This window comes from Capronia coronata (assembly GCF_000585585.1).
Source record: "Capronia coronata CBS 617.96 chromosome Unknown acBCG-supercont1.11, whole genome shotgun sequence".
NCBI classification, from domain to species: Eukaryota; Fungi; Ascomycota; class Eurotiomycetes; order Chaetothyriales; family Herpotrichiellaceae; genus Capronia; species Capronia coronata.
The window spans coordinates 886,751-900,536 of NW_006912903.1; the positions used below are offsets into that span (position 1 = coordinate 886,751).

A 13,786-nucleotide genomic window follows, 5' to 3' on the forward strand; every position below is an offset into this window, starting at 1 on the left:
CAGCATATCGCTCAAGAGCTGATAGTTGACACCAAGCTTCTCGCTGCAGCATAGGCTGAGCACTCAGGCCTTGTGAGGATATCTGAGCTTCTGTCGGCCAGTGGACATTCCGAAGCTGATCGTTGTTCCCTCGTCAAACGTCCAGGCTCTGTTAACAAGACAGTTGAAGATTCCAATGATGGAAATGTATCACAAGTTCAGTTGTCCAGTTCTACATTGCTGAACAGTCTGAAGTGTCGTCGTTGCGGAAGGGACTGTGCAGCTTGCCATGTCGTCAGTGTGAGCCAGCAGTCCCATCATGTTCCCCTTTTCCCTTGCTTTTTTGTATATGGCAGTGTTCGTCGTTGTCCATGAGCTGCCCGCTTGCTTAACATGACCTGGTCATGAGCGGTGCTTGTCGTCAATCCCAGAGTCCAGCGCTATGGACTGTGACTGTATTTCTTGCGAATTGCTGCTGTACATTGCTCTGAGAAGTCGATCTGGAAGGTCTCTGATAAACCTGTGCCAGGGGCCGTCATGACTTGTCAGGGCCACCATTCGGGTGCTGGTATGCAAAGAACAGTGTGTGCTCGCACTCTTTGTATCTGATGCAGTGATCGGGGACTCTTAGTGAAAGGGGCAATACTCTCATTGTGACTCCTGCACAAGGTTGATCGGCCTGACAGTGGTGTCTCCTGGAAATCTTGCATCTGGCAGTACAATATCGGGATAATGGGGATCACCTACCTTGGAAGTCAACTCGCTTCATTTCATATTGCATGTTTTCACACTGTTATGGTTCTTTCGGTCAAGGCAATTGAATAGCATCACAGCGTGCGTATGCGAGCCTTGCCGGATCATTCTGCACAGTTCCAAGACCAAGCTGCGGTGATCCTAACACAGCTGGCCGTCACTCGACCTGTCTGTGGTTGCGTTTCATCTCTTGGTCGTTGTGTTGACGCTTCCTGCGTTCTGCACTTGAAATCTCTTCATCTCTGCCAACCCATCTCTCTTCCTCTTCCTCTACCTCTCCCTCTTACCACCTCTACCTCTCCTCTCCTTCATCATTCCTGTCATCGCTTTCCTCTCTATCGATCATCCTTTCGCGTCTCACCAATTCCTCGACTCCAAAATGTCGTGGGGGCCTACCGAAGATCCCACCCCACCAGCACCAACTACCGGTACGTATGCCTCCTTTCTGATCTCGTCAACCCAGTACAATATTCCCCTTCCTGTGCGACTTGTCCACCTCTACTGCGAGCTTCGGACTCGCCTCTTGTTGCTTCTCTAGTTGGCAAGTCCTGGCGTGGAACGTTTCCTGCAGCAGACTTGCCTGCTGGTCGTTGACATCAAAAGAGAAAGCTCTCACCACGAGGAACCTTCATCTTCGTTTCTCAACCCCATCCTTTCACTCCGCACTATCATACTGGGCATTGATCTCTCTTTCTTACAAGAACTTACATGGTGTTAGGTGACATGTCATCCTTCAATACTGCTGCCATGGCCGATGCAATCGCCGAAGCCGCCAATACTACCGGTGCACAGATCGACCAGCGTACCAAGGAACAGCGTCTCGAAGATGCTCAGCGGGCTGGCTGGTGCGCGCCTCAGCCATTCAAGTACGGTCCTGAGGTTCCTGAGCCAGGCGCGAATGGTACGAATGGCGAAGAAGGCGGTACCGCTGAAGATGCTTACAAACCTACTCCCTGGGCACACGATGCGGAGAAGTATGAGTGGCAGGAAGAGTACGGCGAAGTAGGCCCGAGACATGAGGAACTGGAGAAAGAGTTGTTTCGTGGAGAGTACATCAATCGCGCTGGTGACAAGTTCAAGAAGTAAGTCAGTGGTGAAGGCTATGATCCCATACCCGCTGACCGACAAACAGCCTGTCCACCGTCAAGATCATAGTCGAATCTGAAACTCGCGTCGAGCCAATCAAGAGTGTCGGTATACTCTATCCCACCCTCTGTGGCTTCTTGCTTACCACATTTGCAGTTCAAGAGCGCTGGTCTTCATCCTGTCATTGAGGAGAACATTGCGCTTTGTACTTATGAGTACCCAACTCCAATTCAGGCTTACACTATCCCTGCCGTCCTGGAGGGTCATGACATGATCGGTGTTGCGCAGACTGGTTAGTAGTCACAAGGATTCCATCCATGGCACCTCTGACTTTTCAATAGGATCTGGCAAGACTGCTGCTTTCCTCATCCCATGCATCTCCAAGTTGATGGGCAAGGTCAAGAAGCTTGCGGCACCTCGTCCAAACATTGCAGCAGGATTTGATGCTACTCGCGAAGGTGTGCGTGCGGAGCCATTGATCCTCGTTGTTGCCCCAACCCGCGAGCTCTGTTGCCAGATCTTTGATGAAGCACGTCGTCTCTGTTACCGTTCGATGCTACGCCCATGTGTGGCATATGGCGGCGCGCCTCTGAGAGATCAGATGAATCAACTCGCTCGTGGCTGTGACCTCCTCGTCGCTACACCTGGTCGGTTGCTCGATTTCATGGGCCGTCCCAATGTTCTCTCTCTGGCACGCATCAGGTAAGGATATCATGGGTGAATGATGATTCATTATGCTGATTTGCTGCAGATACACCATCATCGACGAAGCTGATGAGATGTTGCATGATGACTGGGAGCAAGAGATGACGAAAATCATGTCTGGTGGTGGTAGGTTACTCCAACCTTCTATAATGTTCATCTGGTTGCTAACCCAACAGATGCAAACACCGACGGCGATCATCGTTACCTTCTTTTCTCTGCCACGTTCCCCAAGCGTCTGCAGAAACTGGCCGCGAAGTTCCTTGCAAATGACCATATCCACGTCAGCATCGGTCGCACTGGCTCTGTCCATATCAACGTCAAGCAGAACGTACGTTGATACCGTCGAAAAATGACTTCAATTAGCTAACAGCAGTCAGATCATGTGGACCGACAAGGATAAGAAGAAGGAAGCTCTCTACGACCTGCTCATCTCAATGCCGCCATCTCGCACCCTTGTCTTCGTTCGATCCAAGAAGACTGCCGACTTTGTTGACGACTACCTCTTCAATATGGGTCTGCCGTCCACCTCCATCCACTCTGATCGTACTCAGTTCGAACGCGAAGATGCACTGTAAGCCAGAAATGCTGGAACCGATGACAAGATGCTGACGATGTTAGGCGAGCTTTCAAGGCTGGAAAGTCTCCAATTCTCGTTGCTACCGGAGTCTCTGGCCGTGGTCTCGATGTCCGTAAGTACATTGGGCTGGTCATCGCTTGACTCTAGCAACTAACGAGGACTCAGGCAACGTGATGCATGTCATCAACTTCGACCTCCCGCAAGCTGAGCATGATGGTCGCAATGAATATGTTCATCGGATCGGTAAGCCATTCATGTCACGGCCTTGACATACCACTGACCGGGGGGCAGGCCGTACCGCACGCATCGGCAATGAAGGCCTCGCCACCTCTTTCTACAACGAGTATGACGAAGCCTTGGGACCTTTCCTCACCAAGGTCCTTCTTGAATGTGGCCAGGAAGTTCCAGACTTCTTGCAGCAGTTCAAGCCCGAAGGTGGTGTCCTCAACTTCGAGGAAGAGGAAGAACCGGATATGGACGATGAACCAGCAGGAAATGAGGCTGAAGGCGACGCCTGGGATGCTGGTGATGAGGGCACTGGTAACGGCGACGCAGACAAGGTCCAAGATTCTGGCGAAGGCAATTTTGCTGCAAATGCCTCGACCGACGCCTGGGGCCCTGGCAACGACACCGCTGTCGCTGCGTCGGCCAACTGGTAGGCATTCGAGATGGATTTGGAAGTCACTGGTCAACCATGCACCGGGTTCGTCAAACGTGCACCACAGTGACTTGCCACCATCAGCGCGTGCCACACTCACAGAGTGCCCTTCGTGCTCTGATTTTAGTTGCCGACCATCATAGGTCTCTTCGACCAGCTCAAGGAAGTACCATGCGGTGCTATGGAAGACGGGTCGAGCCTCGTTGTGGTAGGGTTATGAGAAAGGGGTCGAGATCTCCGGCTCGCCGACTTGACCCCTAGTATGGTTTCTCTTACCGCATACGGCATGCCCTGTCTTCCGGTCAGAGCATCAAGGTCTTTAGCAATCCGAGCGAAACAGAAACGAAATCAGGTAGCTTAATGAAATTCTAAGCTCCACAATCCCGAGGTGCCTTCTAGATACTGCGTTGTAGCACAGACATCCAGATCGCACAAGTTAGCGAGGTCGTCTCTTTGTGCTACTTGAGGCTGCGGCAAACCGCGCGGTGCGTGCCAGATGTAGGGGTCGCTTGAGGACGAAAGGGGAACGTTCATGCGACCAAACACACTACTCAATTTCGGGCCTGGGATGCTAGGTGATCGATGAGGCATCTCCGTTATTCGCTACGGTCACCGAGGCATTGCATTGCGCGGTTACTCATTGGGAGAGATCAGGCCCAGCCTGGGTCATTATCGGCTTTACTGATTGCAGCGTATCATTGACCGGGGGATGGCGGGCCAGGGGAGAGCTGAAGGCCGGTTCCTCAGGCCTGATCTGGTTACAGAATGCACAGGAAAGACTGTACAGATTAAGCTTGACAAGCAATGTAAGGTAGGCATGAAGGACGACTTGAAGATACAGGGTGAGAGTTTGACATGATTCTGTTACTGGGCCGTTGAGATCCATCTTATCGATGAAGGGTTGTGTCTTATCGCCGACCTCGATTATTATTACGATTGTGATTGCAGAAGATAACAGCCAACAGCATCGACCTACCACGGCTGGCAATGGCAGCTAGGGGCTGCTTGGCAGGCTGCTATTCCATTCCAGGCCTAAGGTAAGCCCTAGTCCGCCGAGGGTCCTGAATGAAGGCTGAGATGAACCTGCGATAGAGATACAACTCTCAGGCTGGCAATTAACCGCGATGATGATTTGCCCGACGCCTACTGCTCTGTACAGAGTATCACAGCTACTAGTACACAGTACACACCGCTGCGTCCGCCAGCTGCCGGTCCAATCTGGGCCTCATCGACGCTTACTGACCCCCATCAAGAGAAAATGTTTTCCTCGTGAAATCTCCCCCCACACAGCCAATCATATTGGAGACAGTACGTATATCCGTACGGACAGTGTCCACAGGAGAAGAAGATCGCCGGGGTGATGGCTGCTGTTTCGTCGTCCAAGCGAAATGGCCATCGTCTTCATCGGAGCTTTGCCATGTCCAGCAAAGTGGGTTGAAGGGTGAGAGAGATAGCTGCTCGCGCCACCACCAATACTAACGCCTGAAAACTCAGCTAACATTTCCCACGCAGGACACTAGAAGCTGTGTAGCATCAGACCAACCTTCGATCTCAACTCTATCCACCCTTCTTCCATGGTCCTGCTCCCTGCTGTGCCACTCTTCCCCCTTGTCCGCTTCCTGGATGTGGGTGCCCGCCGTCAAGCCCACTTCGGCTCCCTCCCACCACGCACCGGACAGCCGTGTCACAGTCCATTTAGCAGAAGCAGCCAATCTTCATCCCCGTTGCGATCGAGTCCCCTCCTTTCGGCGGTATCCATCCTGGCTTCTGCCGTTGCAAGATGCGGTCATACCGTGCAAATGTCACCCCAGCTGAGGGTCCCTCGAGGCCCATACCTAAAATCCATGACAAAAGGGCCCAGGGCTGAAAAAGAATTGATTCCTGATCGCAAACCCTGCTGGGGCTATCCTTTAAAGACTGTCCCTGAAACGTCTTGCCTTTTTCCACCTCGTTTGTTCAGCCTCTAAATAGCGAAAGATACCCCGAATCGCTCCATCGCTCACCCGTTTTCACACCCGGTCGAAGTCGCAACAGGCTTCACATGCCGATCCACGAAGTTGACGAGAAGTTGACGTTTTATTGTACCTGCTGCAAACGGGTCGTTCGTTATCGCAAGTGGCGTTGAACCATCGCCTACGCCTCCAGATATATAACCTGCCTTGCCTCGCCCTGCTCCTTCGACTAAGGGCACAACCTGTCCGCGTACGGCACCATGGACACAAACAAAGATTTGACGACCGGTCCCATCAACGAGGGCGACCTGCACCGACGTAGCGTTGGCACCGTAGAAATTCAAGATGCAGCGGGAAGACGGAAGACGGTGACTCTGGATGAACTCAATGCTGCAGACAGAGCCCTTGCCGAACAATTTGGATATAAACCTGTACGCGAAGCCTCGATCACTCATACAGTCCGCAATTTGCTGACAATGTGCAGGTCTTCAAGCGGGAATTCGGCTATCTCTCCACCTTCTCTTTCGCTGTCAGCATTTCGGGTCTGTTTGCCACGACGACAACCACATTCATCTACCCTCTAGAGGCAGGTGGTTCCGCCTCGGCCGTTTGGTGTTGGCTGATATCTGGTGCTGGCTGTATGTGCATCGCATGCTCCGTTGCTGAATTGGTGTCTGCCTATCCGACTTGCGGAGGTCTATACTACACTGTTTCTCGACTGGCACCCAAGCCATGGGTGCCCTCCATCAGCTGGGTGACTGGCTGGATCAATCTTTTGGGCCAAGTCGCCGGTGTTGCCTCATCCGAGTATGGTTCGGCTCAGATTCTGCTGGCCGCCGTTTCCATCGGGCGGGATTTCCAATGGTTCCCTACCACCAACCAGACTGTCGGAGTTATGGCTGCATTGACCGTGCTCAACGGATTCGTCAATTCGCTGTCGACCTACTGGATGGAGAAGATGACCAAGACCTATGTTATCTTCCATTTTGCCGTGCTCATCTCGTGCGCCATTGCTCTTCTGGCCAAGACGGAGCATAAACATGACGCGTCCTATGTCTTCACCCATGTGGAAGGCAATGCAGGTTGGACTCCAGTCGGGTGGTCATTCTTGTTTGGCTTCTTGTCGGTCTCATGGACCATGACCGACTACGATGCCACAGCACACATTACAGAAGAGTATGTGAAGATCATATTCCGATTGAAGTGGAAGGCATACTGACTTGAGCAGGATCAACGAACCCGAGATCAAGGCGCCGTGGGCTATTTTCCTTGCCATGCTTTGCACCTACGTCCTGGGCTGGCTATTCAACATTGTTCTCTGCTTCTGCATGGGAGATCCGCTTGAGATTCTAGCCTCGCCCATCTACCAACCGGTGGCACAAATCTTCTACAATTCGCTCGGCAAGGGGGGTGGGATCTTCTTTACGGTCGCGGCCTTCATCATTTTGCAGTTTGTGTGCTTCACCGCGACGCAAGCTTTGGCACGGACCGTATTCGCCTTCTCTCGAGATCGCCTAGTTCCCTTCTCCAACATCTGGACGAAAATCAACCGATTCACGGGTACGCCGCTGTACGCCGTCTGGATCAGCGTTTTCTGGTGTATTGCCATCAACCTGATCGCCCTCGGGTCCTACATCGCCATCGCTGGTGTGTTCAACGTCTGCGCCATCGCGCTGGATTGGTCGTATATCCTCCCAATCGCCTGCAAGATGGCTTTTGGGAAATTCGTGCCAGGCCCATGGCACATGGGGAAACTCTCAATATGGGTGAACGCGTGGGCGTGTATTTGGACTCTCTTCGTCACCATCATCTTCCTGATGCCGACCATTCGACCGGTGACGGCGGATAATATGAACTACGCCATTGTTTTCTTGGCCTTCATCTTGGTTTGCGCTGGAGTCTACTGGCTTGCCGGCGGCAAGAAGTTCTACACCGGCCCGGTCATCGAGGCGGAAATCCACGAAGACGAATTGGGAAGTTCATCATCTGCCATCGATCAGGAGAAGAGGGATAACGAGCCTCGTCAGCGTGGAGCAGCAGCTGTCGCTTAGTCTCAGGAGGGCACGGCCAGGTGGTGATGGCTTTTGGGCATGATCTCTCGCTTGCTGAATGAACTATGCTTTTTGGAATTCATGGATGATAGCGTTGGATTGCCGGTTGTTGGTGTTGGAATCCTGCTGTAAATGTGCTACTTACAATGCCATCTATGTACACAATATCTGTGGTATCTATTCAGTCTCTCCAACAAGATATTTTCTGTTGTCTGATCAAAGCGTTTAACAGATCTGCTATTGAGACCGTATCTTCATGGATGTTTGGATAGATACAGAGTAGAGTAGGTACAATTCCCTCGATCGTTCGTCGGCACTTCTCGGCAGGACTCTGATGATGCGGCACGGAAAGTATTTCCACTTTGGGCTGTGGATTGTGGATGGGGATGGGGATGGAGGTCTCGACTCTCCTCTGCTCTCGTTACCTGACACGTCGCTGTTTTCCTTCATCTTGCCCCCTTCCAGCTACATCAATATCCATCGATAATCGAAACAAATAGCGTCCACACCTCTGCTTATCTTCGACCAAGCTCAAGGCTTCCTGACGGAGCGTCCGGGGTTGTCGCCGACGGGGAGAAGATCAGGATGAGGCTGGCGGGCTGGCGGACTGGCGGACTGCCGGCCTGGTTGAACGTTTACCACCCACGGTGAGATTTCCCGTTGCTTCACTTCACATTTCTCGTTCCTTCTTCGGCATCAAAGAGCCATTTGGTGACACCTCGTTCCTGTTCCAACGCTTCACGGGCACCGAAACCATCACATTGAAGAGCATCGTTGAAACCATCGCCCCCCAATATTGCCACCGTCTGTTCGAAAAGATGAAACCCCCAGGCTCCATTCTCTGGCGACATGTCACTCGCATCCCCCTCTGTCTTGATGGATGGTTACAAGTCTTGAATATATGATGTGGCGAATCTCTGCATGTGAAGCATGGTAGAGTCATGCATGTTCTTGACTTGCAGATGCATCATGCGTGCATGGAATTGCTTCCCTTGGATACTTTCACAGCCTCGATCCCAGTTCACTGAATCCCCTTTACCGCATCAAAAAGGACCAGTCAGTCATGGGAAATTAGTTCTTCGTTTCAACTTTGAGACGCCATGCTTCAACGCTCGTGGTGAGTCGTGACTCCCTTGAAGGCATCCGTTTCGCAATGTGAAGAATCGTTGCCGGTGAGTCCATGCCTCGTCGGCCAGGAGTATAAAGATCCGTCTCTCCCTCCCCTCTCTGCTGTTTCTTTTTCATCGATCATCCACATCCCAGGCTTGTACTGGCCTGTGGGCTGTGGCCTCAGGGTCTTGGGCAGAGTTTCTTGCTCAAGTCCTGAACCTTTTTATTATATATATATATATATACATGGCAAATCATCACTCTCCATCATACCTTTCCCTGCTTGAAGAAGTTTGCACTTCTTGTTGCATAGCATATCTTGGACGGTTGGACCGTCATCCTGGTGTCAACATTTCAAAACCTCTCCCATCTTCAATCGTCCAGAATACCAACACCTTGCAGCATAGTTGGAACGACTGCGGAGAAAAAGATGCGTTGTGGAGTGATGCCATTCAAGTTGGCTATGACATGTGGTTTGGAGGACGCAGAAAGAGCTACAACATTCGCTACAAGATGATGATACCACTGCATCTGGGAGGTCTCTGCCAGGCTGCAATGCTGCATTCCTCTCCATGTCTTTCTTCAACTGTTCTTCTCCTTTCCCTTCCAGACGAAGAACCTCTCGACAAGGAGATCGCGGCATCTGCAACGGAGTTACATCATGACGATCACCGCCCTAACTTCTGGGCCTTCGTGGCAGCCATTCAAACTCCTCTGGTCAGTGGTCATCATAAAGGCACATGCCTGAAGCCTTTGAAGATCAAGATTTAATTCCTGCAACGTCATCAGAAGGAGAGATCGACCACGACGATGTCGTGTCCGTGCGAAGTGAGTCTGTCGACTCCACGCAGACTGAAGGCCACTGCTTTACTTCCACACGAATTGAGGCCACCGTGACTCCTGCACGTCGAAAGATCCTGGCTTCGAAAACTGGCTGGCTGGCAATATGCCGCAAAGAGAACGACTTTGACTGCGAAGTTGTGGAAGTCCTGTCTGTCAATGGCCTGCCTGATCGACGTCAAACCTGCTTTTCTGCTAGCCGGGATCCCCATGCAACGTCTGAGAGAAATTTCACACTGGCACTCCAGCATCCAGCAAGTCAGACAAGAAACACCTTGTGAGGGATCGACATATGGACTGAACAATCGCTCACGACGTCGGCCACCGCCAGCTACGACATTTGGAGCTTCGTAAAGATCGTTCAGTTTCGACTCGCCAACAGTGGACATAAACAACTGTTGTCCGTCCTTCGCCCAGTATGAGACAGCCTTCATCTAGCAAAAGCATCAGGCTCGGCTGCAGCGGCTATGTCAAGCGAAAGATCAAACCACATCATCAAAGCACGTCGGTCCGTTGTTTTCAGATCTGTGTTGCTACACAGGACTTTTCCGCTCTGGCCTACTTGGCTTGGCTGTCTGTATCTTCAGCAGCATCGTCCCGGTGCTATACGAAGCAATGCTCACATTATGGCGTTTTCGTCGAGGTGCCAAAGCCACCTCTACAGGGCAAAGCTAGCCCGGTTACAAGGAGACAAATCAACTCATTGTGTCATCTTGGACACGAAGAGGATCTGGCCAAGCTTGACTCATTTGACATGACCGACCAAGACGACCCGGCTGCATTCGTCGTGTTGAGAGCCATTTTGAGTTGGCGACTCGCTTGCAGATGAAGGTGTCCCTGGACCACTACCACAACAGTTGTCGAATCATGGCCACAAGCGAAGTAGTAGTGGACAGATACTTTCCCCCCAACAACAGGCATCCGCGCACGGTACACCACCAAAAGGACGCTCGAAGACACAGCGAGATATATACTCTCGCAGAGACAAAGGGATATGTGTCCTTTCGAAGTTAGGTATTGCCACCGAAGTTGTACACATCTACCCGTATTCTATGCGGGAGGAGCTAGAGACGACACGCCAATTCTGGGGAGTCTTACGACATTTTTGGTCTCAAGAGCGTGTTGATTCCTGGTATAACGCGATATTTCCCCACGGAACTGAAGTTTGTAAAAACCTTATTTTCTTCGAAGTGAACGGCCAGGTCATCTCGCCTGGGGATTCGGTTCCCATTTATCGAATCAGTGCATGGACCAACTCCATTCGGCTGTCCACTGTTCGTGGTGTGGAGAAATGTCGACGGCCAACGGAAAGGTCGGATGGTTGTGGACCTTCGGGCATTGAACAAGATCACCGTACCCGATTCCTATCGTATGCCCCTACAGAATCATGTCATCGAACGCGTACGAGGCAAAAGGTTCATCCCAGTTGTTGTCTTGACTGATCACTCAGCAACGAAAGGCATCGTCAATGCCACCAGCTTGGCGACCACAGATTCGACGAGATCGAATCTTCGTCTGGTGCACGCATCACAATACCTGTCTCAGTTTAATCTGGACGTGCACCATATTGCCGGGAAAATGAATGTGTTGCCCGACGCGCTGTCCAGGCTGGAAGCATTGGAGGAGCGCGAAGTGGAAGCCGACGACCAGCTGAACATCATATACTACTGATTGAAGACCAAACCATGTCCAACAGTTGGTAGCGGCGAGGAGTGGAGTTGAAGACGACGCTATTTCCGTATGGGGAGATCTGGGGTGCCTTCGGCCATTTTCTGGAGAGGTGCATAGCCTTTTGCATATTGCAAGCTGTGCAAAACCGACCATATAAGTCCTCTGTGTATGACACTCGTCTCCGAATCAAGCCCTAATGCAGCAACAGTCTGCGTGAAAGCTATCGAGATTCGACTTGTTGGACAGTTGGACAGTTGCTCGCGACCAATGCGAACCACAAGCAGAAGAAGTACTGCATCAAGTGCAGCAAGACAAGTACAGAGAGAATTGAACGTGGCAGATCCAAATGGACAAGAGCTGCAAGGACGAAGTCAGCGTAGCCAGTCAACCGGCTTGGCCTCGACAAGTAAAACAGAATAGATGCTTCGTGTCACTTTCGAGGTCTGAAGCTTTTGATACTGTGTTGGATCACATCTCGGTCACTGACTCACGATGGTGGTTGTGCTGTCGGTGCTACTCCTACCGGCGCGTTTCAATCAGTACTCGGGAGCTTTCGTTACCGGTACGCGGTCTCCACCGAATCCATCCTACGCTATTATCCCTCTTGACTTTCAATGGCATCCAGCTCTCTCAACAATTCGCTTTTCTGCGCCTCGGCCCAAGTTACCTCGACATCGCTGAATCCTGGCCCTGCCTTGGTCGCGAAAATAGAGTTGCTGCTTTTTCAACAGCAGCGTCTGAGATTGAAAGGCTGCTTGGCTCCTGAGCAGACTGACGAATCCGACCATATGCTATGCGGCGGTTCGCGACGCTTCCTATGTCTTCACCCGTGTGGAAAGCTATAGCGAACATCAAGATCGCCAGAACCAAGTTTCTTCGCGAACAACGGGTTGATGAAATAGCGGTACCATCAGCAGGATCACCAGCTATCCGAGCATCCATCAAATTTGGGAAGCCTACCAAGAAAGTAGCGATCCCAGTCTAGGAGACTACAATATGAGGTGGACATCCTCCCCCCACAGAAGCGTGCTCTTCCGTGATGTTGAAAGGGACATCCGCAGAGTCTAGAAGACGTGCAAAAGAATTACGAGTTGGCTTTCACGACATAGTGGACCGAGGTTCAGAAAAGCATCGAAATGGAACGAGATGCGAAAACGACATCAGAAAAAACGGTCTCTGCTATCCTTTTATCAAAACATCAACAGCAACAATAAATGTTCGGCCGAGGCCTCTCCGATCGGGTGTCGACGCAGAAGTTAGTGGTCTTCGAGACATGGCGGTGCACTGTCAACTGTACTGTCTCTGACTACATTCGACAGTCAATTGAGACAACATGCTCTCTCCTATTCTCCTCTACATTGGCTCTTCGGAAACGACGGACTTACTCGAACCCTACCTGTCGGAGAAATACAGCTTTTCGATGGCACAAGTGACCCGTTCCTAGTAAGTCATTATGGCCTCAGAGCGCCCCCAGCTTATCAACCTGGGTTGGAGGACACCTATAAAGTGTGAAGATCTCATCATCAAGTTACAACGACTGGCAAATCAGCGATGCTTGCCTCTGAGAGAGCTTTGCAGTATATCATACTGCAACACGAGGGCTGACTGCTGTCCAATCCACGAAGAATTCAATTGATGCCCCACAACTTGACTTAAACTTTCGTAGATGGCTTGTCCTAAAGAGGCAAGAAGATGAAGCAATGGATGTGCTGGCTGCTTTGTCCACCTTCTGTTTACTTGGCCTTCTGGGCCCGCACAGTGCTTCGTTTGTAGTGCCTTCTCCCGATGGGACAAATGGACAACTGGACAGCTTGCAGGCCATCTCGCAGCGTGGCGGAGAGCGGCTACGCCGCGAGCTCCCCGTATCTGGGGGCATCATGAAATCCTAAGGAATATATTAGGTGCTCTCTGTCTATTCGCACAGGCTGTTTCCAACGCTGTTGAAACAGACACACCCGACTTCCTTGGGTACGAGCGATATGCGCGGCCGACTTCGGCTTCGACCCCGAAGAACGAGGGTACCAGGTCCTCGTATGTTCCTACACCGAGGCTCAGGCGGTCCTGGCAAAGGCGAATACTTTCGACTCTGCTACCGGCATCATCGTGCTGAGGAGCGAAGATACATGCAGGCGATAAAACTCACAAGCTGGGAAAACCACGATCGAGTTCAAGGAGCTAAATATCAAGCAGTCAGCAGATGATATTAAAGCGATCGTCGAGCGCGAGCAGAAACTGAAGCTCATGATATCCACAAAGCGGAAGATTTCTGGCGCAATGAAGCAGGCCCTTTAGAAGAGGCTAGGGTCCAGGAACACGACCCGGAATATGCAGCCAAGTACGGGGCCCGTCTGTATATCCTGAATCCCGAGACCTTTGCCCACATTTGCAACTCGGGCAAGTTGAC

The 13,786-nt window shown here is 51.5% G+C and overlaps 2 protein-coding genes across 2 annotated transcripts; both read left to right on the forward strand.

The window, feature by feature from the left end:
• Nucleotides 1-1,479: 1,479 nt before the first annotated feature.
• Nucleotides 1,480-3,759, forward strand: A1O1_09100 (uncharacterized protein; the record flags this gene model as incomplete). The annotated part of the gene is made up of 10 exons (XM_007729956.1): nt 1,480-1,814; nt 1,865-1,922; nt 1,975-2,110; nt 2,160-2,520; nt 2,570-2,649; nt 2,700-2,851; nt 2,901-3,094; nt 3,142-3,212; nt 3,266-3,343; nt 3,392-3,759. The coding sequence occupies 10 exons, from the start codon at nt 1,480-1,482 to the stop codon at nt 3,757-3,759; spliced, it is 1,833 nt and encodes a 610-aa protein (XP_007728146.1).
• A 2,211-nt stretch (nt 3,760-5,970) lies between these two features.
• Nucleotides 5,971-7,761, forward strand: A1O1_09101 (uncharacterized protein; the record flags this gene model as incomplete). The annotated part of the gene is made up of 3 exons (XM_007729957.1): nt 5,971-6,141; nt 6,195-6,886; nt 6,939-7,761. 3 exons carry the CDS (start codon nt 5,971-5,973, stop codon nt 7,759-7,761), a joined length of 1,686 nt encoding a protein of 561 aa, XP_007728147.1.
• Nucleotides 7,762-13,786: the final 6,025 nt, after the last annotated feature.